Source organism: Struthio camelus, chromosome 4, assembly GCF_040807025.1.
Source record: "Struthio camelus isolate bStrCam1 chromosome 4, bStrCam1.hap1, whole genome shotgun sequence".
Lineage (NCBI taxonomy): Eukaryota > Metazoa > Chordata > Aves > Struthioniformes > Struthionidae > Struthio > Struthio camelus.
In genome coordinates, this window is record NC_090945.1 from 84,083,636 (window position 1) to 84,105,587 (window position 21,952).

At 65.4% G+C, this 21,952-nt stretch overlaps 2 protein-coding genes across 3 annotated transcripts; one reads left to right on the forward strand and one right to left on the reverse strand.

Moving 5' to 3' along the window:
• Nucleotides 1-1,474: 1,474 nt before the first annotated feature.
• MRPS26 (mitochondrial ribosomal protein S26) lies at nt 1,475-18,908 on the forward strand. 2 transcript variants are annotated; one of them, XM_068943789.1, is made up of 5 exons: nt 1,475-1,616; nt 13,235-13,412; nt 14,672-14,809; nt 16,369-16,492; nt 17,019-18,908. In XM_068943789.1, the coding sequence occupies exons 1-5, from the start codon at nt 1,490-1,492 to the stop codon at nt 17,148-17,150; spliced, it is 699 nt and encodes a 232-aa protein (XP_068799890.1). In that variant the 5' UTR covers nt 1,475-1,489; the 3' UTR covers nt 17,151-18,908. The 2 variants fall into 2 exon arrangements, with proteins under 2 accessions (XP_068799890.1, XP_068799891.1); XM_068943790.1 differs by lacking the exons at nt 1,475-1,616; nt 16,369-16,492; nt 17,019-18,908 and adding an exon at nt 15,007-15,863 and having other exon boundaries at nt 13,109-13,412.
• Nucleotides 18,909-18,951: 43 nt separating this feature from the next.
• LOC104148597 (neurophysin 1) lies at nt 18,952-21,850 on the reverse strand. Its single transcript, XM_009681831.2, has 3 exons — nt 20,697-21,850; nt 19,651-19,855; nt 18,952-19,048 (listed from the first exon to the last, which is right to left on the reverse strand). Exons 1-3 carry the CDS (start codon nt 20,925-20,927, stop codon nt 18,999-19,001), a joined length of 486 nt encoding a protein of 161 aa, XP_009680126.2. The 5' UTR covers nt 20,928-21,850; the 3' UTR covers nt 18,952-18,998.
• Nucleotides 21,851-21,952: the final 102 nt, after the last annotated feature.

A 21,952-nucleotide genomic window follows, 5' to 3' on the forward strand; every position in this document is an offset into this window, starting at 1 on the left:
CCTCGAGGGGGGGGTTGTGCCCCCCTTGCGGACGCCCCTTCGCCCTGCGCGGTGGCCCGTGGCCCCCGCAAACGGCCCCGCTGCCCCGTGCCTCAGTTTACCCATCTGCAACCTGAGCCTGTTCCCCCCCCCCCCACCCCCGGCAGCGTCGCCCGGGGCAGAGGAGGGGGCTACACAGCGGGGGGCACCCAGGGGGCGGCGGGGGGGCACCCAAGGGTCCTGGGGGGGGGGGTTGCGGAGGCGGGGGGCGGTGCGCGCCCCCGGGGGCGGCGGCGGCGAGCGCGGGGCGGCGCCAGCGCCGTCCAGCCCCGGGCTACATATAGGGGCGCGGAGCCGCGGCGGAGCCGGCGGCCGCGGCGGCGACAGCAGGTGAGACCGCCCCGACGGGGGGGGACGGGACCCGGGGGACCCCGGCCCAGCGCCACGGGGCGCCTCGGGCTGCCCCGTCCCCGAGCCCGTCGCCGTCCCCCCGGGGCTGCCCGGGCTGCCCGTCCCCGAGCCCATCGCCGTCCCCACGGGGCGCCCCGACCTGCCCCGTCCCCGAGCCCATCGCCGTCCCCACGGGGCGCCCCGAGCTGCCCCGTCCCCGAGCCCATCGCCGTCCCCACGGGGAGCCCCGGGCTGCCTGCCCCCGAGCCCATCGGCTTCTCCACGGGGCGCCCCGGGCTGCCCCGTCCCCGAGCCCGTCCCCGAGCCCATCCCCGTCACCACGGGGCGCCCCGGGCTGCCCCGTCCCCGAGCCCATCGGCTTCTCCACGGGGCACCCCGAGCTGCCCCGTCCCCGAGCCCGTCGCCGTCCCCACGAGCCCCTCTCCGAGCCCATCCCCGTCCCCACGGGGCGCCCCGGGCTGCCCCATCCCTGAGCCCATCGCCGTACCCACGGGGCGCCCCGAGCTGCCCCGTCCCCGAGCCCATCCCCGTCACCACGGGGCGCCCCGGGCTGCCCGCCCCCGAGCCCATCGGCTTCTCCACGGGGCACCCCGAGCTGCCCCGTCCCCGAGCCCATCCCCGTCCCCACGAGCCCCTCTCCGAGCCCATCCCCGTCACCACGGGGCTGCCCGGGCTGCCCGTCCCTGAGCCCGTCCCCGAGCCCATCCCCGTCCCCACGGGGCGCCCCGGGCTGCCCGCCCCCGAGCCCATCCCCGTCCCCACGGGGCGCCCCGGGCTGCCCCATCCCCGAGCCCATCCCCGTCACCACGGGTCGCCCCGAGCTGCCCCGTCCCCGAGCCCATCCCCGTCCCCACGGGGCGCCCCGGGCTGCCCATCCCTGAGCCCATCGCTGTCCCCACGGGGCGCCCCGGGCTGCCCGTCCCCGAGCCCATCCCCGTCACCACTGGTCGCCCCGGGCTGCCCGTCCCCGAGCCCACCGCTGTCCCTCCGCGGCCGCCCGTCCCCGTTGCAGGCTTGTCCCCGAGGCCTTCGGAGGCGGAAGGGGCCCAGGCGTCCTGCCGCTGCTCTCGGCAGCCCCGTCGCGCTCCGGGCCGAGCCCATGGCGCCCCGTCGGGCCCTGCTGCTCCTGGCGCTGCTGCTGCTGGCGGCCGCCGTCCGCCGCTGCCCGGCCCAGCACTGGTCCCACGGCTGGTACCCGGGGGGCAAGCGGGACCTCGGCACCCCCCCGACCCCTCGGGTAGGTGCCCCGCGCCCGCCCCACGGCTGGGGGTGGGTAAGACCCTCCCCTGGGGTCACATCTCCCCCAACCCTGGGGTTATATCCCCCCTTTGGGTCACATCTCCCCAACCCCAGGGTTATATCCCCTCCCGTTGGGTCACATCCCCCCCAGTCCCGGGGTTATATCCCCCCTTTGGGTCACATCCCCCTGACCCCGGGGTTATATTTTCTCCCCTGGGGTCACATCCCCCCCGGTCCCGGGGTTATAACCCCCTCTTTGGGTCACATCCCCCCCAATCCTGGGGTTATATCCCCCCTTTGGGTCACATCCCCCCAACCCCGGGTTTATATCCCCCCTTTGGGTCACATCCCCCTGACCCCAGGGTCGTACCCCCGCTCGAGGGTTCCCCCCTCTTTGGGGTGCTCCCCCCCGTGTCCCCCGCTGACTGCTGCGCTCCGGGCCCAGGTCGCCGTCCGGCCGCGGCCGTGCCGGGCGCCCGGCTGCGTCCCGCCGCAGCCCCCGCCGCCCGAGGGGCTCCAGGCGCTGCTGGTAAGGGGGCGACGGGACAGATGGGACGGGACAGATGGGACAGGACAGGATGGATGGAAAGGGGTGGGATCGGGGGGGGAAGGGACAGAACGGACAGGATGGGACCGGATGGATTGGACAGGATGGGATGGATGGGACAGATGGGATGGGATGGGATGAGTGGGATGGCATGGATGGGACAGATGGGACAGGATAGATGGGATGGGACAGGATGGATTGGACAGGATGGGATGGATGGGATGGATGGGATGGGACGGGATGAGTGGGATGGGACAGGATGGATGGGACGGACGGGATGGGGCGGGACGGATGGGACGGGATGGGACGGGACGGATGGGACGGGATGGGATGGGATGGATGGGACGGGATAGATGGGATGGGACAGGACAGATGGGATGGGACAGGATGGACAGGACAAAACAGATGGGACAGGATGGGATGGATGAGACGGGATGGGACAGACGGGACAGGATAGATGAGATGGAACAGGGTGGATGGGATGGATGGGGCGGGACAGATGATACGGGATCACAGAATCACAGAATCACAGAATCGTTTAGGTTGGATGGGACCTCTGGAGATCATCTAGTCCAACCTCCCTGTTCAAGCAGGGTCACCTAGAGCATATTGCCCAGGATCCCATCCATGGGATGGGATGGGATGGATGGGATGGACAGGACGGGACAGGATGGGATAGATGGGACGGGATAGATGGGATGGCACAGGATGGATGGGATGGATGGGATGGGACAGGATGGACAGGACGAGACAGATGGGACAGGACGGGATGGACGGGATGGGACAGGACAGGACGGATGGGACAAGACAGACGGGATGGGACAGGATGGATAGGATTGGGTGGATGGGATGGATGGGAGAACACAGATGGGACAGGACGGGATGGATGGGACAGGACAGGACAGAGAGGGTGAGACATATGGGATAGGATGGGATGGACGGGATGGGATAGGATTGACAGGACAAGACAGAGGGGACAGGACAGGATGGATGGGACGGGATGGGATGGATGCGACAAGACAGGATGGGGTAGGACGAGATGGATGGGATGGGATGGGACGGGATGGGATGGGACAGGACAGGATGGATGGGATGGGATAGATGGGATGGATGGGACAGGACGGGATGGGACAGATGGGACAGGACGAGATGGACGGGATGGGACGGGACGGGACGGGATGGATGGGATAGGACAGGATGGGGCAGGACGAGATGGATGGGATGGGATGGGACAGGACAGGATGGATGGGATGGGATAGATGGGATGAATGGGACAGGACGGGATGGGACAGATGGGACAGGACGAGATGGACGGGATGGGATGGGATGGATGGGATAGGACAGGATGGACAGGACAAGACAGAGGGGACAGGATGGGATGGATGAGACGGGCCAGGCCGGGCCGGGCCGGGGCCGGTGGGTGCTGCCGGGCGCCCGCGGCGGCCCCTCGACGGCCCTTCTCGCCCGCAGGAGGCGGCGCTGGACCGGCGCCCTTGGAAGAAGACGTGAGCGGTGGTGCCACCCCCAGGCCCCCGCGCAGCCCCCCGGCCCGGGTGTCACCACCGCCGCCCCGGGGGGCAGGGGGACGGCACCCACCCCGCACCCACCGCCGCCGCCAATAAACCTGCCGGGTCTACCGCCCGCCGCACCGCCTCGGCCCCGCGTCCTCTGTGCGGCCCCGCCGAGCCCCAGGGCTGAGCCCCACGGCGAGGGGGGGCTGCGGGCCCCGCTGGGTGGGGGGCCTAGCAATGGGTGCTGTAGGTGGGTGCTGTGCCCCCAAGCAGCAGGTGCTGTGCCCCATGAGGTGGGTGCTGTGGGTAGAGGCCGTGCCCCCGAGCAGTGGGTGCTGTGCCCCATTGGGTGGGTGCTGTGGGTGGGTGCCGTACCCCCTAGCAGCGGGTACTCAGCCCCAGAGCAGCGGGTGCTGTGCTCCATAGCAGAGGGTGCTCAGCCCCATAGCAGCAGGTGCTCAGCCCTATAGCAGTGGGTGCTCAGCCCCATAGCAGCGGGTGCCGTACCCCCTAGCAGAGGGTGCTCAGCCCCATAACAGAGGGTGCCGTACCCCCTAGCAGTGGGTGCTCAGCCCCATGGCAGCGAGTGCCGTACCCCCTAGCAGAGGGTGCTCAGCCCCATGGCAGCGGGTGCCGTACCCCCTAGCAGAGGGTGCTCAGCCCCATGGCAGCGGGTGCCGTACCCCCTAGCAGAGGGTGCTCAGCCCCATGGCAGCGGGTGCCGTACCCCCTAGCAGAGGGTGCTCAGCCCCAGAGCAGCGGCTGCCGTACCCCCTAGCAGAGGGTGCTCAGCCCCATGGCAGCGGGTGCCCTACCCCCTAGCAGTGGGTGCTCAGCCCCATGGCAGCGGGTGCCGTACCCCCTAGCAGCGGGTGCTCAGCCCCATGGCAGCGGGTGCCGTACCCCCTAGCAGAGGGTGCTCAGCCCCAGAGCAGCGGGTGCCGTACCCCCTAGCAGAGGGTGCTCAGCCCCAGAGCAGAGGGTGCCGTACCCCCTAGCAGCGGGTGCTCAGCCCCAGAGCAGCGGCTGCCGTACCCCCTAGCAGAGGGTGCTCAGCCCCATGGCAGCGAGTGCCGTACCCCCTAGCAGAGGGTGCTCAGCCCCAGAGCAGCGGGTGCCGTACCCCCTAGCAGAGGGTGCTCAGCCCCATGGCAGCGGGTGCCGTACCCCCTAGCAGAGGGTGCTCAGCCCCAGAGCAGCGGGTGCCGTACCCCCTAGCAGAGGGTGCTCAGCCCCATGGCAGCGGGTGCCGTACCCCCTAGCAGAGGGTGCTCAGCCCCATGGCAGCGGGTGCCGTACCCCCTAGCAGAGGGTGCTCAGCCCCAGAGCAGCGGGTGCCGTACCCCCTAGCAGAGGGTGCTCAGCCCCATGGCAGCGGGTGCCGTACCCCCTAGCAGAGGGTGCTCAGCCCCATGGCAGCGGGTGCCGTACCCCCTAGCAGAGGGTGCTCAGCCCCAGAGCAGCGGGTGCCGTACCCCCTAGCAGCGGGTGCTCAGCCCCAGAGCAGCGGGTGCCGTACCCCCTAGCAGAGGGTGCTCAGCCCCAGAGCAGCGGGTGCCGTACCCCCTAGCAGAGGGTGCTCAGCCCCATGGCAGCGGGTGCCGTACCCCCTAGCAGAGGGTGCTCAGCCCCAGAGCAGAGGGTGCCGTACCCCCTAGCAGAGGGTGCTCAGCCCCATGGCAGCGGGTGCCGTACCCCCTAGCAGAGGGTGCTCAGCCCCAGAGCAGCGGGTGCCGTACCCCCTAGCAGAGGGTGCTCAGCCCCATGGCAGCGGGTGCCGTACCCCATAGCAGAGGGTGCTCAGCCCCAGAGCAGCGGGTGCCGTACCCCCTAGCAGAGGGTGCTCAGCCCCATGGCAGCGGGTGCCGTACCCCCTAGCAGAGGGTGCTCAGCCCCAGAGCAGCGGGTGCCGTACCCCCTAGCAGAGGGTGCTCAGCCCCATGGCAGCGGGTGCCGTACCCCCTAGCAGAGGGTGCTCAGCCCCATGGCAGCGGGTGCCGTACCCCCTAGCAGAGGGTGCTCAGCCCCATAGCAGAGGGTGCCGTACCCCCTAGCAGAGGGTGCTCAGCCCCATGGCAGCGGGTGCCGTACCCCCTAGCAGAGGGTGCTCAGCCCCATGGCAGCGGGTGCCGTACCCCCTAGCAGAGGGTGCTCAGCCCCATGGCAGCGGGTGCCGTACCCCCTAGCAGAGGGTGCTCAGCCCCAGAGCAGCGGGTGCCGTACCCCCTAGCAGAGGGTGCTCAGCCCCATGGCAGCGGGTGCCGTACCCCCTAGCAGAGGGTGCTCAGCCCCAGAGCAGCGGGTGCCGTACCCCCTAGCAGAGGGTGCTCAGCCCCATGGCAGCGGGTGCCGTACCCCCTAGCAGCGGGTGCTCAGCCCCAGAGCAGCGGGTGCCGTACCCCCTAGCAGAGGGTGCTCAGCCCCATGGCAGCGGGTGCCGTACCCCCTAGCAGAGGGTGCTCAGCCCCATGGCAGCGGGTGCCGTACCCCCTAGCAGAGGGTGCTCAGCCCCATAGCAGAGGGTGCCGTACCCCCTAGCAGAGGGTGCTCAGCCCCAGAGCAGAGGGTGCTGTACCCCCTAGCAGCGGGTGCTCAGCCCCAGAGCAGCGGGTGCCGTACCCCCTAGCAGAGGGTGCTCAGCCCCAGAGCAGAGGGTGCCGTACCCCCTAGCAGAGGGTGCTCAGCCCCATGGCAGCGGGTGCCGTACCCCCTAGCAGAGGGTGCTCAGCCCCATGGCAGCGGGTGCCGTACCCCCTAGCAGAGGGTGCTCAGCCCCATGGCAGCGGGTGCCGTACCCCCTAGCAGAGGGTGCTCAGCCCCATGGCAGCGGGTGCCGTACCCCCTAGCAGAGGGTGCTCAGCCCCATGGCAGCGGGTGCCGTACCCCCTAGCAGAGGGTGCTCAGCCCCATAGCAGAGGGTGCCGTACCCCCTAGCAGAGGGTGCTCAGCCCCATGGCAGCGGGTGCCGTACCCCCTAGCAGAGGGTGCTCAGCCCCATGGCAGCGGGTGCCGTACCCCCTAGCAGAGGGTGCTCAGCCCCATGGCAGCGGGTGCCGTACCCCCTAGCAGAGGGTGCTCAGCCCCAGAGCAGCGGGTGCCGTACCCCCTAGCAGAGGGTGCTCAGCCCCATGGCAGCGGGTGCCGTACCCCCTAGCAGAGGGTGCTCAGCCCCATGGCAGCGGGTGCCGTACCCCCTAGCAGAGGGTGCTCAGCCCCATGGCAGCGGGTGCCGTACCCCCTAGCAGAGGGTGCTCAGCCCCATGGCAGCGGGTGCCGTACCCCCTAGCAGAGGGTGCTCAGCCCCATGGCAGCGGGTGCCCTACCCCCTAGCAGAGGGTGCTCAGCCCCAGAGCAGCGGGTGCCGTACCCCCTAGCAGAGGGTGCTCAGCCCCATGGCAGCGGGTGCCGTACCCCCTAGCAGCGGGTGCTCAGCCCCAGAGCAGCGGGTGCCGTACCCCCTAGCAGAGGGTGCTCAGCCCCAGAGCAGCGGGTGCCGTACCCCCTAGCAGAGGGTGCTCAGCCCCATGGCAGCGGGTGCCGTACCCCCTAGCAGAGGGTGCTCAGCCCCATGGCAGCGGGTGCCGTACCCCCTAGCAGAGGGTGCTCAGCCCCAGAGCAGCGGGTGCCGTACCCCCTAGCAGAGGGTGCTCAGCCCCATGGCAGCGGGTGCCGTACCCCCTAGCAGAGGGTGCTCAGCCCCATGGCAGCGGGTGCCGTACCCCCTAGCAGAGGGTGCTCAGCCCCAGAGCAGCGGGTGCCGTACCCCCTAGCAGAGGGTGCTCAGCCCCATGGCAGCGGGTGCCGTACCCCCTAGCAGCGGGTGCTCAGCCCCAGAGCAGCGGCTGCCGTACCCCCTAGCAGAGGGTGCTCAGCCCCATGGCAGCGGGTGCCGTACCCCCTAGCAGCGGGTGCTCAGCCCCAGAGCAGAGGGTGCCGTACCCCCTAGCAGAGGGTGCTCAGCCCCATGGCAGCGGGTGCCGTACCCCCTAGCAGAGGGTGCTCAGCCCCATGGCAGCGGGTGCCGTACCCCCTAGCAGAGGGTGCTCAGCCCCAGAGCAGCGGGTGCCGTACCCCCTAGCAGAGGGTGCTCAGCCCCATGGCAGCGGGTGCCCTACCCCCTAGCAGAGGGTGCTCAGCCCCATGGCAGCGGGTGCCGTACCCCCTAGCAGAGGGTGCTCAGCCCCAGAGCAGCGGGTGCCGTACCCCCTAGCAGAGGGTGCTCAGCCCCATGGCAGCGGGTGCCGTACCCCCTAGCAGCGGGTGCTCAGCCCCAGAGCAGCGGGTGCCGTACCCCCTAGCAGAGGGTGCTCAGCCCCAGAGCAGCGGGTGCCGTACCCCCTAGCAGAGGGTGCTCAGCCCCATGGCAGCGGGTGCCCTACCCCCTAGCAGAGGGTGCTCAGCCCCAGAGCAGCGGGTGCCGTACCCCCTAGCAGAGGGTGCTCAGCCCCATGGCAGCGGGTGCCCTACCCCCTAGCAGAGGGTGCTCAGCCCCAGAGCAGCGGGTGCCGTACCCCCTAGCAGAGGGTGCTCAGCCCCATGGCAGCGGGTGCCGTACCCCCTAGCAGAGGGTGCTCAGCCCCATGGCAGCGGGTGCCGTACCCCCTAGCAGAGGGTGCTCAGCCCCATGGCAGCGGGTGCCGTACCCCCTAGCAGAGGGTGCTCAGCCCCATGGCAGCGGGTGCCGTACCCCCTAGCAGAGGGTGCTCAGCCCCATGGCAGCGGGTGCCGTACCCCCTAGCAGCGGGTGCTCAGCCCCAGAGCAGCGGGTGCCGTACCCCCTAGCAGAGGGTGCTCAGCCCCAGAGCAGCGGGTGCCGTACCCCCTAGCAGAGGGTGCTCAGCCCCAGAGCAGAGGGTGCCGTACCCCCTAGCAGAGGGTGCTCAGCCCCATGGCAGCGGGTGCCGTACCCCCTAGCAGAGGGTGCTCAGCCCCATGGCAGCGGGTGCCGTACCCCCTAGCAGCGGGTGCTCAGCCCCAGAGCAGCGGGTGCCGTACCCCCTAGCAGAGGGTGCTCAGCCCCAGAGCAGAGGGTGCCGTACCCCCTAGCAGAGGGTGCTCAGCCCCATGGCAGCGGGTGCCGTACCCCCTAGCAGAGGGTGCTCAGCCCCATGGCAGCGGGTGCCGTACCCCCTAGCAGAGGGTGCTCAGCCCCATGGCAGCGGGTGCCGTACCCCCTAGCAGAGGGTGCTCAGCCCCATGGCAGCGGGTGCCGTACCCCCTAGCAGAGGGTGCTCAGCCCCATGGCAGCGGGTGCCGTACCCCCTAGCAGAGGGTGCTCAGCCCCATGGCAGCGGGTGCCGTACCCCCTAGCAGAGGGTGCTCAGCCCCATGGCAGCGGGTGCCGTACCCCCTAGCAGAGGGTGCTCAGCCCCATGGCAGCGGGTGCCGTACCCCCTAGCAGAGGGTGCTCAGCCCCAGAGCAGCGGGTGCCGTACCCCCTAGCAGAGGGTGCTCAGCCCCATGGCAGCGGGTGCCGTACCCCCTAGCAGAGGGTGCTCAGCCCCATGGCAGCGGGTGCCGTACCCCCTAGCAGCGGGTGCTCAGCCCCAGAGCAGCGGGTGCCGTACCCCCTAGCAGAGGGTGCTCAGCCCCAGAGCAGCGGGTGCCGTACCCCCTAGCAGAGGGTGCTCAGCCCCATGGCAGCGGGTGCCCTACCCCCTAGCAGAGGGTGCTCAGCCCCAGAGCAGCGGGTGCCGTACCCCCTAGCAGAGGGTGCTCAGCCCCAGAGCAGCGGGTGCCGTACCCCCTAGCAGAGGGTGCTCAGCCCCAGAGCAGCGGGTGCCGTACCCCCTAGCAGAGGGTGCTCAGCCCCATGGCAGCGAGTGCCGTACCCCCTAGCAGAGGGTGCTCAGCCCCATGGCAGCGGGTGCCGTACCCCCTAGCAGAGGGTGCTCAGCCCCAGAGCAGCGGGTGCCGTACCCCCTAGCAGAGGGTGCTCAGCCCCATGGCAGCGGGTGCCGTACCCCCTAGCAGAGGGTGCTCAGCCCCAGAGCAGAGGGTGCCGTACCCCCTAGCAGAGGGTGCTCAGCCCCATGGCAGCGGGTGCCGTACCCCCTAGCAGAGGGTGCTCAGCCCCAGAGCAGAGGGTGCCGTACCCCCTAGCAGAGGGTGCTCAGCCCCATGGCAGCGGGTGCCGTACCCCCTAGCAGCGGGTGCTCAGCCCCAGAGCAGCGGGTGCCGTACCCCCTAGCAGAGGGTGCTCAGCCCCAGAGCAGCGGGTGCCGTACCCCCTAGCAGAGGGTGCTCAGCCCCAGAGCAGAGGGTGCCGTACCCCCTAGCAGAGGGTGCTCAGCCCCATGGCAGCGGGTGCCGTACCCCCTAGCAGAGGGTGCTCAGCCCCATGGCAGCGGGTGCCGTACCCCCTAGCAGAGGGTGCTCAGCCCCATGGCAGCGGGTGCCGTACCCCCTAGCAGAGGGTGCTCAGCCCCATGGCAGCGGGTGCCGTACCCCCTAGCAGAGGGTGCTCAGCCCCATGGCAGCGGGTGCCGTACCCCCTAGCAGAGGGTGCTCAGCCCCATGGCAGCGGGTGCCGTACCCCCTAGCAGAGGGTGCTCAGCCCCATGGCAGCGGGTGCCGTACCCCCTAGCAGAGGGTGCTCAGCCCCATGGCAGCGGGTGCCGTACCCCCTAGCAGAGGGTGCTCAGCCCCATGGCAGCGGGTGCCGTACCCCCTAGCAGAGGGTGCTCAGCCCCATGGCAGCGGGTGCCGTACCCCCTAGCAGAGGGTGCTCAGCCCCAGAGCAGAGGGTGCCGTACCCCCTAGCAGAGGGTGCTCAGCCCCATGGCAGCGGGTGCCGTACCCCCTAGCAGAGGGTGCTCAGCCCCATGGCAGCGGGTGCCGTACCCCCTAGCAGCGGGTGCTCAGCCCCAGAGCAGCGGGTGCCGTACCCCCTAGCAGAGGGTGCTCAGCCCCAGAGCAGCGGGTGCCGTACCCCCTAGCAGAGGGTGCTCAGCCCCAGAGCAGCGGGTGCCGTACCCCCTAGCAGAGGGTGCTCAGCCCCATGGCAGCGGGTGCCGTACCCCCTAGCAGAGGGTGCTCAGCCCCATGGCAGCGGGTGCCGTACCCCCTAGCAGAGGGTGCTCAGCCCCATGGCAGCGGGTGCCGTACCCCCTAGCAGAGGGTGCTCAGCCCCATGGCAGCGGGTGCCGTACCCCCTAGCAGAGGGTGCTCAGCCCCAGAGCAGCGGGTGCCGTACCCCCTAGCAGAGGGTGCTCAGCCCCATGGCAGCGGGTGCCGTACCCCCTAGCAGAGGGTGCTCAGCCCCATGGCAGCGGGTGCCGTACCCCCTAGCAGAGGGTGCTCAGCCCCATGGCAGCGGGTGCCGTACCCCCTAGCAGAGGGTGCTCAGCCCCATGGCAGCGGGTGCCGTACCCCCTAGCAGTGGGTGCTCAGCCCCATGGCAGCGGGTGCCGTACCCCCTAGCAGAGGGTGCTCAGCCCCAGAGCAGAGGGTGCCGTACCCCCTAGCAGAGGGTGCTCAGCCCCATGGCAGCGGGTGCCGTACCCCCTAGCAGAGGGTGCTCAGCCCCATGGCAGCGGGTGCCGTACCCCCTAGCAGTGGGTGCTCAGCCCCAGAGCAGCGGGTGCCGTACCCCCTAGCAGAGGGTGCTCAGCCCCATGGCAGCGGGTGCCGTACCCCCTAGCAGAGGGTGCTCAGCCCCATGGCAGCGGGTGCCGTACCCCCTAGCAGCGGGTGCTCAGCCCCAGAGCAGCGGGTGCCGTACCCCCTAGCAGAGGGTGCTCAGCCCCAGAGCAGCGGGTGCCGTACCCCCTAGCAGAGGGTGCTCAGCCCCATGGCAGCGGGTGCCGTACCCCCTAGCAGAGGGTGCTCAGCCCCATAGCAGAGGGTGCCGTACCCCCTAGCAGAGGGTGCTCAGCCCCAGAGCAGCGGGTGCCGTACCCCCTAGCAGCGGGTGCTCAGCCCCATGGCAGCGGCTGCCGTACCCCCTAGCAGAGGGTGCTCAGCCCCATGGCAGCGGGTGCCGTACCCCCTAGCAGCGGGTGCTCAGCCCCATGGCAGCGGGTGCCGTACCCCCTAGCAGAGGGTGCTCAGCCCCATGGCAGCGGGTGCCGTACCCCCTAGCAGAGGGTGCTCAGCCCCATGGCAGCGGGTGCCGTACCCCCTAGCAGCGGGTGCTCAGCCCCAGAGCAGCGGGTGCCGTACCCCCTAGCAGAGGGTGCTCAGCCCCAGAGCAGCGGGTGCCGTACCCCCTAGCAGAGGGTGCTCAGCCCCATGGCAGCGGGTGCCGTACCCCCTAGCAGAGGGTGCTCAGCCCCATGGCAGCGGGTGCCGTACCCCCTAGCAGAGGGTGCTCAGCCCCATGGCAGCGGGTGCCGTACCCCCTAGCAGAGGGTGCTCAGCCCCATGGCAGCGGGTGCCGTACCCCCTAGCAGAGGGTGCTCAGCCCCAGAGCAGAGGGTGCCGTACCCCCTAGCAGCGGGTGCTCAGCCCCATGGCAGCGGGTGCCGTACCCCCTAGCAGAGGGTGCTCAGCCCCATGGCAGCGGGTGCCGTACCCCCTAGCAGAGGGTGCTCAGCCCCAGAGCAGCGGGTGCCGTACCCCCTAGCAGAGGGTGCTCAGCCCCATGGCAGCGGGTGCCGTACCCCCTAGCAGAGGGTGCTCAGCCCCATGGCAGCGGGTGCCGTACCCCCTAGCAGCGGGTGCTCAGCCCCAGAGCAGCGGGTGCCGTACCCCCTAGCAGAGGGTGCTCAGCCCCAGAGCAGCGGGTGCCGTACCCCCTAGCAGAGGGTGCTCAGCCCCATGGCAGCGGGTGCCCTACCCCCTAGCAGAGGGTGCTCAGCCCCAGAGCAGCGGGTGCCGTACCCCCTAGCAGAGGGTGCTCAGCCCCATGGCAGCGGGTGCCGTACCCCCTAGCAGAGGGTGCTCAGCCCCATGGCAGCGGGTGCCCTACCCCCTAGCAGAGGGTGCTCAGCCCCAGAGCAGCGGGTGCCGTACCCCCTAGCAGAGGGTGCTCAGCCCCATGGCAGCGGGTGCCGTACCCCCTAGCAGAGGGTGCTCAGCCCCATGGCAGCGGGTGCCGTACCCCCTAGCAGAGGGTGCTCAGCCCCAGGGCAGCGGGTGCCGTACCCCCTAGCAGAGGGTGCTCAGCCCCAGGGCAGCGGGTGCCGTACCCCCTAGCAGAGGGTGCTCAGCCCCATGGCAGCGGGTGCCGTACCCCCTAGCAGAGGGTGCTCAGCCCCATGGCAGCGGGTGCCGTACCCCCTAGCAGAGGGTGCTCAGCCCCATGGCAGCGGGTGCCGTACCCCCTAGCAGAGGGTGCTCTCTCCGGCCAGGGCCCCCCCCCGGCCCCCCCCGCCCCCGGCCGGGGCAGCCACGTGGTTCCGCGCTGCCCGCACTACATTTCCCATGATGCCTGTGCACCGCCGCGCTCCCATTGGCGGCTGCCGCGACGCGTCACTTCCGGGCTGGCGGGAGGGCGGTGGGGTGAGGGCCGCCATGCTGCCGGCGCTGTGGCGGTGCCGCCCGCGGGCCGCCTTGGGCGTCGCTCCCGCTTCCGGGCCGGGTCCTGGGGCCGGTCTCGGTGCCGGGGTTTATCCCGGCGCCGCTGCCTGGTTCATCCCAGCGCGGGGCCGCAAGACCCGTCACGACCCGCCCGCCAAGTCCAAGGCGTCGCGCCTCAAGGTGCCGCCGCCCGTGGACCCGGCCGAGCTGCTGGTGGTCACCGAGCGCTACCGGCAGCACCGGCTGCTGCTCAGCGCCCTCCGGTACCGCCGGCGCCCGGGCTGGCTGGGCGGCCGGGCTCTGGGGCCCGCTGTGGGGCAGGGGAGGGTCGGGGTGGCGGTTGGGGGTCTGCTGTGGGGCAGGGGAGGGTCGGGGTGGCGGTTGGGGGTCTGCTGTGGGGTGGGGGAGGGTCGGGGTGGCGGTTGGGGGTCTGCTGTGGGGCGGGGGAGGGTCGGGGTGGCGGTTGGGGGTCTGCTGTGGGGCAGGGGAGGGTCGGGGTGGCGGTTGGGGGTCTGCTGTGGGGCAGGGGAAGGTCGAGGTGACGGTTGGGGGTCTGCTGTGGGACAGGGGAGGGTCGAGATGGTGGTTAGGGGTCTGCTGTGGGACAGAGGAGGGTCAGGGCAGCAGTTGGGGGGCTGCTGTGGAGCAGGGGAGGGTTGGGGTGGCGGTTGGGGGTCTGCTGTGGGGCAGGGGAGGGTCAGGGTGGTGGTTGAGGGCCCCTCTAGGGTGGGGGAGGGTCGAGGTGACGGTTGGGGGTCTGCTGTGGGGCAGGGGAGGGTCGGGGTGGCGGTTGGGGGTCTGCTGTGGGGCGGGGGAGGGTCGGGGTGGCGGTTGGGGGTCTGCTGTGGGGCAGGGGAGGGTCGGGGTGGCGGTTGGGGGTCTGCTGTGGGGCGGGGGAGGGTCGGGGTGGCGGTTGGGGGCCCGCTGTGGGGCAGGGGAGGGTCGGGGTGGCGGTTGGGGGTCTGCTGTGGGGCAGGGGAGGGTCGGGGTGGCGGTTGGGGGCCCGCTGTGGGGCAGGGGAGGGTCGGGGTGGCGGTTGGAGATCTGCTGTGGGGCGGGGGAGGGTCGGGGTGGCGGTTGGGGGTCTGCTGTGGGGCGGGGGAGGGTCGGGGTGGCGGTTGGGGGTCTGCTGTGGGGCGGGGGAGGGTCGGGGTGGCGGTTGGGGGTCTGCTGTGGGGCGGGGGAGGGTCGAGGTGGCGGTTGGGGGTCTGCTGTGGGGCGGGGGAGGGTCGAGGTGGCGGTTGGGGGTCTGCTGTGGGGCGGGGGAGGGTCGAGGTGACGGTTGGGGGTCTGCTGTGGGGCGGGGGAGGGTCGAGGTGACGGTTGGGGGTCTGCTGTGGGGCGGGGGAGGGTCGAGGTGACGGTTGGGGGTCTGCTGTGGGGCAGGGGAGGGTCGGGGTGACGGTTGGGGGTCTGCTGTGGGGCAGGGGAGGGTCGGGGTGGCGGTTGGGGGGCTGCTGAGCGCAAGCAAAGGAGAAGTGCGGCGTGGGAGCCTAGTCAGAGCCCTTCCTCCTGGCCCCAGGTCCGTCTTCAGGGCCGAGGTGTCGCAGAAGAAGCGCGAGCGGCTCCTGAGCGGGGAGGACACCGAGGAGCGCTCCGAGGAGCACCGGCTCCTGATGGCCTGGAACGACGCGGAGAACGCGCGGCAGCGGGCCCGGAGGTGAGGCGACCTGCTGGGCGCTGCGGGAAGCCTGTGTGAGCACGCAGTCTTGAAATTAGAGTCTCCGTAAATACGCCGTAAAAGCACTGGCTACGTTTCTTTTGGTGTCAGAATGTCACGTTCAAGAAAAAGTCATTAAACGGGAGACAGCGTTCACAGCTAGCGGCAAAGTGATTTCTGCTTGTGATCTGCCACAGTTTTGAAGCAGAAGTTCTCATCTCCACGTCCTGGTCCCAGCAGCAGGCAGGGCGAGCTTCCCGCATCCCGGTCAGACTCGGAGCTCTGAACGCTGCGGAGAACGTTTCCCTTGTAGTTAGGGGAGAGATTGATGTTGTCCGAAATTGGAACTAGTTGCAGGCAATTAAGTGGTGACTCAGTGGTTTTGCCTTTTGCTCACGCAAAATTAAATGAAATGTCTCGAGAGTTTAAAGCTAGGCTGTGGTGGAAAAGTGTTTATTTTTACGAAGGCATTTGACCTAAGTTTTGACTTTAATAAATCAGCTTTTTAAGATGGAAAAAATGGGAAGTACCTGCTTTCCTTCCTGTAAAGGGCAATCCCTGTAGATTGCTGGTTCAAATCCAACTGAAATCATTCTTGTGCAAAGAGGGAAGCTGTCAAGCCACCTGCAGAATGGATTTGACAGGGACAGCTGTCCTCTGGCCAGGAGAGCACACTTCAGATTTGGCGTTCGGGGGGGGAACGGTGACAGGCTGCTGCCAGCTGACGGTTGCTGTCCCCGCTTGGCAGTGACTGGGGTCCCCTTTGTGCCTGAGCTCAGAGAAAGCAAGCAGAGGATGTTGCTCAGAGAAAGCAAGCAGAGGATGTTCTCTTAAGGCCCTTCAGGATTTGCTGCCGAAAAGCACCTTGCGAGGGGGTAGTGTTTCTGGTACCTCCCGTTGCTGACAGGTAAACTATGGAGCTGAAGTTGATATAATCGGAAACAGTTGCAGCTCAGAGTTAAGTTTCCCCGTGTTCCCTGGCAGATGCCGCTCGCAGGGAGCCATCCTCTGGTCAGATGCTAGAAGTGGATTAAAAAAAGCTAATGAAATTGGCAAACTGTCTGATGTGCTGAATCTTAAAAGCAGGAAAGGGTTAAAGGGGAAAAAGTAGAGGGAACGTTATTCCCTCCTTTCCCTGTTTCCTTTCCCTGTTGGCTTTCCCTGCAGCCTTCCCAATGGTCTACCGCAAGGTGCTCAAGCTTCCTCTTTCACGCGTTCCCGGAAGAGTCGTGTGCTCTGACTTCAGACTCCCAAACGAAGCCTGAAGGCAGAGCTGAGCACTGCTAGGTCTCTGGTCCATGGCATGCCTGCTAGTGTACTCATCTATGAAAGCTTTTGCATTAAGGTTTTGCATTAACTGTTCTGGTCACAGGGCCGGGGGTATTCTTCCATCTCCGTGCTGTGAGTAGCAAGGGCTGTCTTCACCAGCGCTGGTCTGACCCTTCCGGTCTGCTCTGGCTGCACTCAAACTTGCAAGTTTTGTACCCCGAGGTATGTGTGCCACCCTACAGGGTATAAGCATTCAACAGAGCCTTGGTTTTTTTCTTTCCGTGTGGCAGGGAGGAAAGAATTAGGAAAGAAGAAGAAGAGCGGAAGAGGCAGAAGTTACAGGCTGCGGAGAACAAGGCCAAGCTAATGGAGGCTCTCCTGAAGGAGAAGGAGAAAGAGGTTCTCCAGCTGCAGGTGAGAGTGGCTGGTGACTGCTGGGGAAAACAGTGTCGCTGGTCCCTGTGAGCAGTTTGATGGTACCCTGTGGGAGGGAGTGATGTGAAAGCAGTAGGCTTGTTTTCCAGAGAGTTTTGTATCAGAAGCTGGGAACACAGATCTTGGCTCCCTCCGGGAGTGTTGACAGCTTGTGGATGGGATAAAGGTTGTGTGGGAGCTCTGAAAACAGGGAAGGAATAATCCTGAGTGACAGAATAAAGGTCTCCCTCTTTCTGGGGCTGACTCTGCTCCTGCTGAGAGGCTGAAGATGTTAGCGGCACCTCAGGGTCTCCACTTCATGGCGAGCATGGAGATCTGTGAGCTCTGCCGGAATCCTTGCAGGCACCAGTAGCTTGTGCAGAGGTGACAGCAGCCCCACTGGGGTAGAAATATCCATGTGAAATGCGGATCTTGTCCTCTGTGGACCCACAAGCCTTGGCCAAGTATGGGGTCTGCTCTGCTGCCGTGGTGACCTGCGTGGTAATACGCATCATCTTTCCTTCAGGAGGAAGCCAAAAAGTTTATCACCCCCGAAAACCTGGACGCGCGAATTGAAGAGTGCCTGGACAATCCTCGCAACTACAACTTTGCCATCGACAAAGAAGGAAGAATAATCAAACGGACTGTTCTGCCCTAGCGACTCCGCTGACAGATGTGGCTCGGCCTGGTCGTGGTTGGGAGGGGAGGTTTTGTCGTGGTTTCTGTCCAGGTGCCGAGATAATGGCAGGGGCTGGCAGAAGGAGGTTTCCTCCTTCGAATGCACGTATCAACCATAGAATTGTTGGAGAAACAGCCTGCAGGTCTAGCTGTGGTCCCTGTGCTGAAGGGATAACGCCTGCAATTACAAAGGTAGGGGGAGAGGGAGAAAGCTGAACTTTAAATTAAATCCTGCTGTTTTGAACTGTGGAGGCGTTAGTGGTCCGTCTCAGTCCCTGCGGGGTGGCAGGCGGTGGAAAAGCTGCATGAGAAGCTGTTGGTGTTCCTATTTCTGTTACTCAGACGCTGCTCTGCAATTTCACTCCCCGCTTGTTTGGATCCCTCCTGTTCTCAGGCTAGACTTACGGGGTGAAGTGGAGCAAAGAATGATCCCGAGGCAGATCCTGTCTCTTAGGTCACTGATGTTTGTGCTCTAGAGGAATCTAATCCCTTTATCTGCTCTGCCGAGCTCAGACAACCTTTATCTCTGCTTGCCTCTCAGGAGGTTGACTCTTCCTTTCTCCTTTGGCCTCTTAGCCTTTTTCTGCCCTCACTAGTTTGAACTGATCTTGAATATGGGTAATCAAACTTGCATACCTTTTCCAGCTGAGGTTGTACATGGGCCTTGCAGAATAGACCATTATTCCCATCACAGGCAAGAAAGTAGTATCTGACTAATCTGACGTCTTTTCCTGTTAGGAACCCTGGGCCTAAATATCTCAGCTTCTGAGAGAAGCTCTTCCTGGGCCCTGTGGCATGACAGTAACCTCTGCATTGTTTGCATTTCAACCTGTCTTGATGCTTTTGAAAGAAAATTGGGTCTTAGTAGTTTTGTAGAATGCACTGACACTTAGCTTTGTTTTAGTTTTATTGGGTGAAATAATTCTTGATTTCTCTGGTCTGTGCTATGGTGGAAGGGCACTCTTCAGTCGTTCCTGTTTATTTAAACCCTCCTTTGCACGTTCATTTGAGGTAAGAAAATCATGAAGTGGAGTCTAAAGGAAGCATACTAGTTTATATGCATCTACTTTTTTCCTTTCCCCTCTTCAGGTGTGATGACTGCCTTTTTTTTTTTCTTTCTTTTTTTTTTTCCTTTCTTTTGGTCGTCACCTGGGGGGTTAAGTTGTAGATAATACTGCGATTACTCTGGCTCACAGCTCTTGCTGGGTCCTATTTGGCAGCGTTGGCTGATGGTGGTCTTGCAGACGGATCTGTGCTTGCTTCATTGCTCCCGGAGCGGGCTGGAGGTCAGCTCTGCCCCAGCGGTGCTATGCTTGGGCTGCCCGATCTCAGGCTGCAGTTTGCTGCTGTTCAGCCAGCCCAGAGCATGGGTGGAGTGAATGCCGGTCCCTCCGCAGAAGACCACAGCTTAACACTAAAAGCTGCGAGATTTCACTTCCTGAAGCCTTTTAGCTTTGTGGGTCTTACTCCTAATTCCCAATGTGTTATTTTTGAATCGGCAACCTCCCTCACTTGGTGGATAAAACACCTGCTACAGGAGGTCTGCCTTGAATCTTTACTTTTATCTACACTTTTCTAAAAATGGCCTTTTCTCTCCAGCCGGTCACACGAGTCCTTCTGAACAGACAGCAGTAAGAGTCTGCAACCGAACCAGGCAAGCACGCAAAAAACAGACTTTGTTTGTACGAGTTTTTATTTCTAGTTAAGAACATCACTTAAATTTGAGTCATGGAACTTGGTTCATCTGTTCTGTTAGACTGATGTTGGACTTGTACAACTTGATGGATGGCGAATCCTGAAGCCGCCTCTCTTCTGTATATGGGGTGGTCTACGGAAACATCACTTCTTGGTCACAAGATGAGTCAACCATGCAGCCCTCTGCACAGGGGGAGAGAGAGCGCACCACATAAACGAAGCAGTATGAACCATTAGCCCTTAGAGACCACCCGCAGCTATTTTTAATAACGGGCTGAGCGAGATTGTGTTAACTTTGTGCCCAGGAAGCTGCAGCAGAAGATCTCCTGCAGGGTTGCCTTGCTGGAGGAGGCTGAGATTTTTGGGGCCAGCTGCCACCTAACTAATGAAGGAGGCAGCTGGCTGGACTGCCATGTGGTGGTAGGAGTCCTGCCACCTATTCCACCCCCCGTGCTTGGCTGCTCTCTGCCTTTCCCAAAAACCTCGCAATCTGTGCCTTCCCTTATCACCTTCCCGTGTGTCGTGGGAAAGTCGAGTCCGCCCTGAACAGGATGGTCCTTACTCTTAGGGAGATACAGGGATGAAGAAGGGTTGTTGTAGCTGTCCTTTGGGTAATGTCCCCTCTCCCAATTTTATGTCATAACTTTGGGTCACCTCTCGTGTATGTTAGAGGAACAAGGGAGCAGTAAGACCCAGCGGTGAGGGGCTGGGGCTGGAGGGAAGGGTGGAAGGAAAGCCGGCTAAGCCCGGCGCCGCTCAGCTGCGGCTGTCGGGGTCTCACCCACCGTTGCTGCAGCAGATCCCAGAGGCCGCGCAGCTCCCTTCGTTGTTGCCGCATGGTTTCCGGCCGGACTCGCAGGGGGTCGGCAAGAAGTTCTCTTCCTGGCACCGCAGGGTTTCGGAGGTGCCGAAGTAGCAGCCCAGCTCCTCTCCGCAGCAGATGTTGGGACCAAAGCAGTGGCCCTTGTTCCTAGGACCGCAGGGCATGCACTGGTCAGAGGGGGAGAAACGCGAGGGAGAGTTAGTAAAGCTGTTGCTGCGGGAGGTGCTGGGGTCGGTTCCCTGGGGGTCGAGCCTTTTGCCCGGACCTTCCCTGCTTTCTGCCGGCGTAGGCAGCCTCCTGCCGCTTTCGGCTGCGAGCTAGCCCTGCCAGTTCGCTTTGGAAACTGCTGGATTTACTGGCGCAGCGCGTTTGAAAGCAGGATGGTGGCGCTGGGGAGAGCGATGCAGCTCTGGAGGAGTGGGAACCCAATCACTGCCTTGAGTTAAATCAGTGATCAAACACCAATTTTGCCCTCTGAAGTGATCGCTGCTATTCTGTAAAAAGTACATCTGGAGTTTTTATCCTCCTCTTTGGAAGTGTTTCCCCCGCCGCCACCTCCCAGAGTAGGATTAGGAGAAAGCAAAGGAGTTGCTTGGAAATGAATCGTGCGTCCTGGTCCTAGCAGGCTTCCTTGCAGCTCCTTCCTTTCTAACAGCCTTTTCCTTTGAGCTGCTCAGAGCCACGGGGCCAGCACGGGACGCTCTGCTCTGGCCTGGCAGCGGGAGGCACCTAACTGCAACCCTCTTGCTAAAATGTTCTTGTTACGGGCACCTCGCCGCAGGTGTTTGGGAGGGCTTGAGGGAAGAAGATTCCCGTGGAAGAAGGAAGGGGGCTATGGCTCCCCTTCGGCTCTCGAGGGGTAGGTGCTCTCCGAGGGACGGCCGCTCCGCCTCTCCGCGGCCCCTCGCCCTGCCTTTCGCCCAGCCGGTTGGGTCGGAGGGGAGTTGGGCTCACACGACGGTAGGAGAAACGCCCCGATCTCCAAGCTTGCCCCCACGGCGAACTTACCTTTCTGATGTCCATGTCCAGGACGGCCCGTTTGCCCCCGATGGGGCAGTTCTGGATGTAACAAGCGGAGGAGAGAGCCAGGAGCGCCAGGAGGCAGACGGCGAGCGCCTTGTTCAGCATGGCTGCAGGTCCGTCGCGCTCTGGAGCGGGATCGGGAAGCCTTTTGGGCTCTCGTCCCGGCGGGTAGCGGTATATATAGTGCCCGCTGCTGCTTACACATGCCAGCACCATCGTCACTGATTTCCCTTAAAGAACACAAGGCATTGCTTCCCACACCAAAGGGCTCCGCTAATAGCCGGAGGTCGAGGACGTGAGGTCAGTGCCAAGGCGCTAATTTTCTCCCTGCTCTTACTCCGACCGCGGCGGGGGAAAGGCGTGGAGGCTCTGGATGCCGTTCGGGGGAAGGTGGTCCCGCTGGGTGCTGGAGGACAGGGCAGGGTGGCAGTTCAGGTCCCTGCTCCACCAACCACTTAGGGCTGCCAAGTCACGGCTGGTCCCTCCGTGCTGTCCTCTTTGTTGGCTGTATGGGTTGGGTAGGGTTGAAGGAAGATACCTCCAAAGACCTGGTGGGCTGTGTCCTCCTGCGAGAGGAGTGAGCAGGGGCTAAGTGCTTCCCTTGGGTTCAAATCCCCTCCAGTAGGACAAAAATGAACCCACTTTCTCCTCCGGGGGGGGGGGGGTCCCTGCGCTGGTGGGATGAAACGTGGTGATGGTCCCTTCTGTGCCTGGCGTTTGGGGGATGCTCGATGTCGAGTATGTCCCACTTGGGCTGTGGTGGGAAGAAGCGAGCTCCTGCCACGTGGGTGACACCGAGCCCACCCCAGCCTGCTTTCACCTCCCAACACGGCTGCGGCTGTAGCTACCTAAAAACACCACGTTTCGGCCACGGAAGCCTTGAAACCGAAAATCCGCTATTGCTTCTGCTTTCAGCCTCCTCGAAGCTGCCCGCCCAGCTCCAAGGCGCCAGGCGGCCCCCGGGGACCTGGGCCGTGCCCCTGGCCAGCGGCGGGGGCGTCTCCGCGGGGCGCCGAGGACGGGGCCGGACGGCGACGCACGCTCTCCTCGCTGACCCCACTCGCCGCCGTGATTAAGAGCGTCCCAGCTTGAATAAATTCCTCCGCGGCGGACAAGGGCCGGCAAGCCTTACGCCTATCGAGACGATTATCGCCGGCCCTCCCGGCGCCTGCTTAATTGAGGACCGGGCAGCCCGGCGGCTCCGGGGGCCATCCGAGCCGTGACCTCCGCCGTCCCCTTCG

Coding starts and splice junctions, on each gene's coding strand:
- MRPS26 (XM_068943789.1), top strand. CDS start 1,490: ATGGCGCCCCGTCGGGCCCTGCTGCTCCTGGCGCTGCTGCTGCTGGCG. Junction 13,413..14,671: donor CTGCTGCTCAGCGCCCTCCG/GTACCGCCGGCG, acceptor TCCTGGCCCCAG/GTCCGTCTTCAGGGCCGAGG. Junction 16,493..17,018: donor AAGAGGTTCTCCAGCTGCAG/GTGAGAGTGGCT, acceptor TCTTTCCTTCAG/GAGGAAGCCAAAAAGTTTAT.
- LOC104148597 (XM_009681831.2), bottom strand. CDS start 20,927: ATGGTGCTGGCATGTGTAAGCAGCAGCGGGCACTATATATACCGCTAC. Junction 19,856..20,696: donor TGGACATGGACATCAGAAAG/GTAAGTTCGCCG, acceptor CCCTCTGACCAG/TGCATGCCCTGCGGTCCTAG. Junction 19,049..19,650: donor TGGGATCTGCTGCAGCAACG/GTGGGTGAGACC, acceptor CCCCCTGTGCAG/AGGGCTGCATGGTTGACTCA.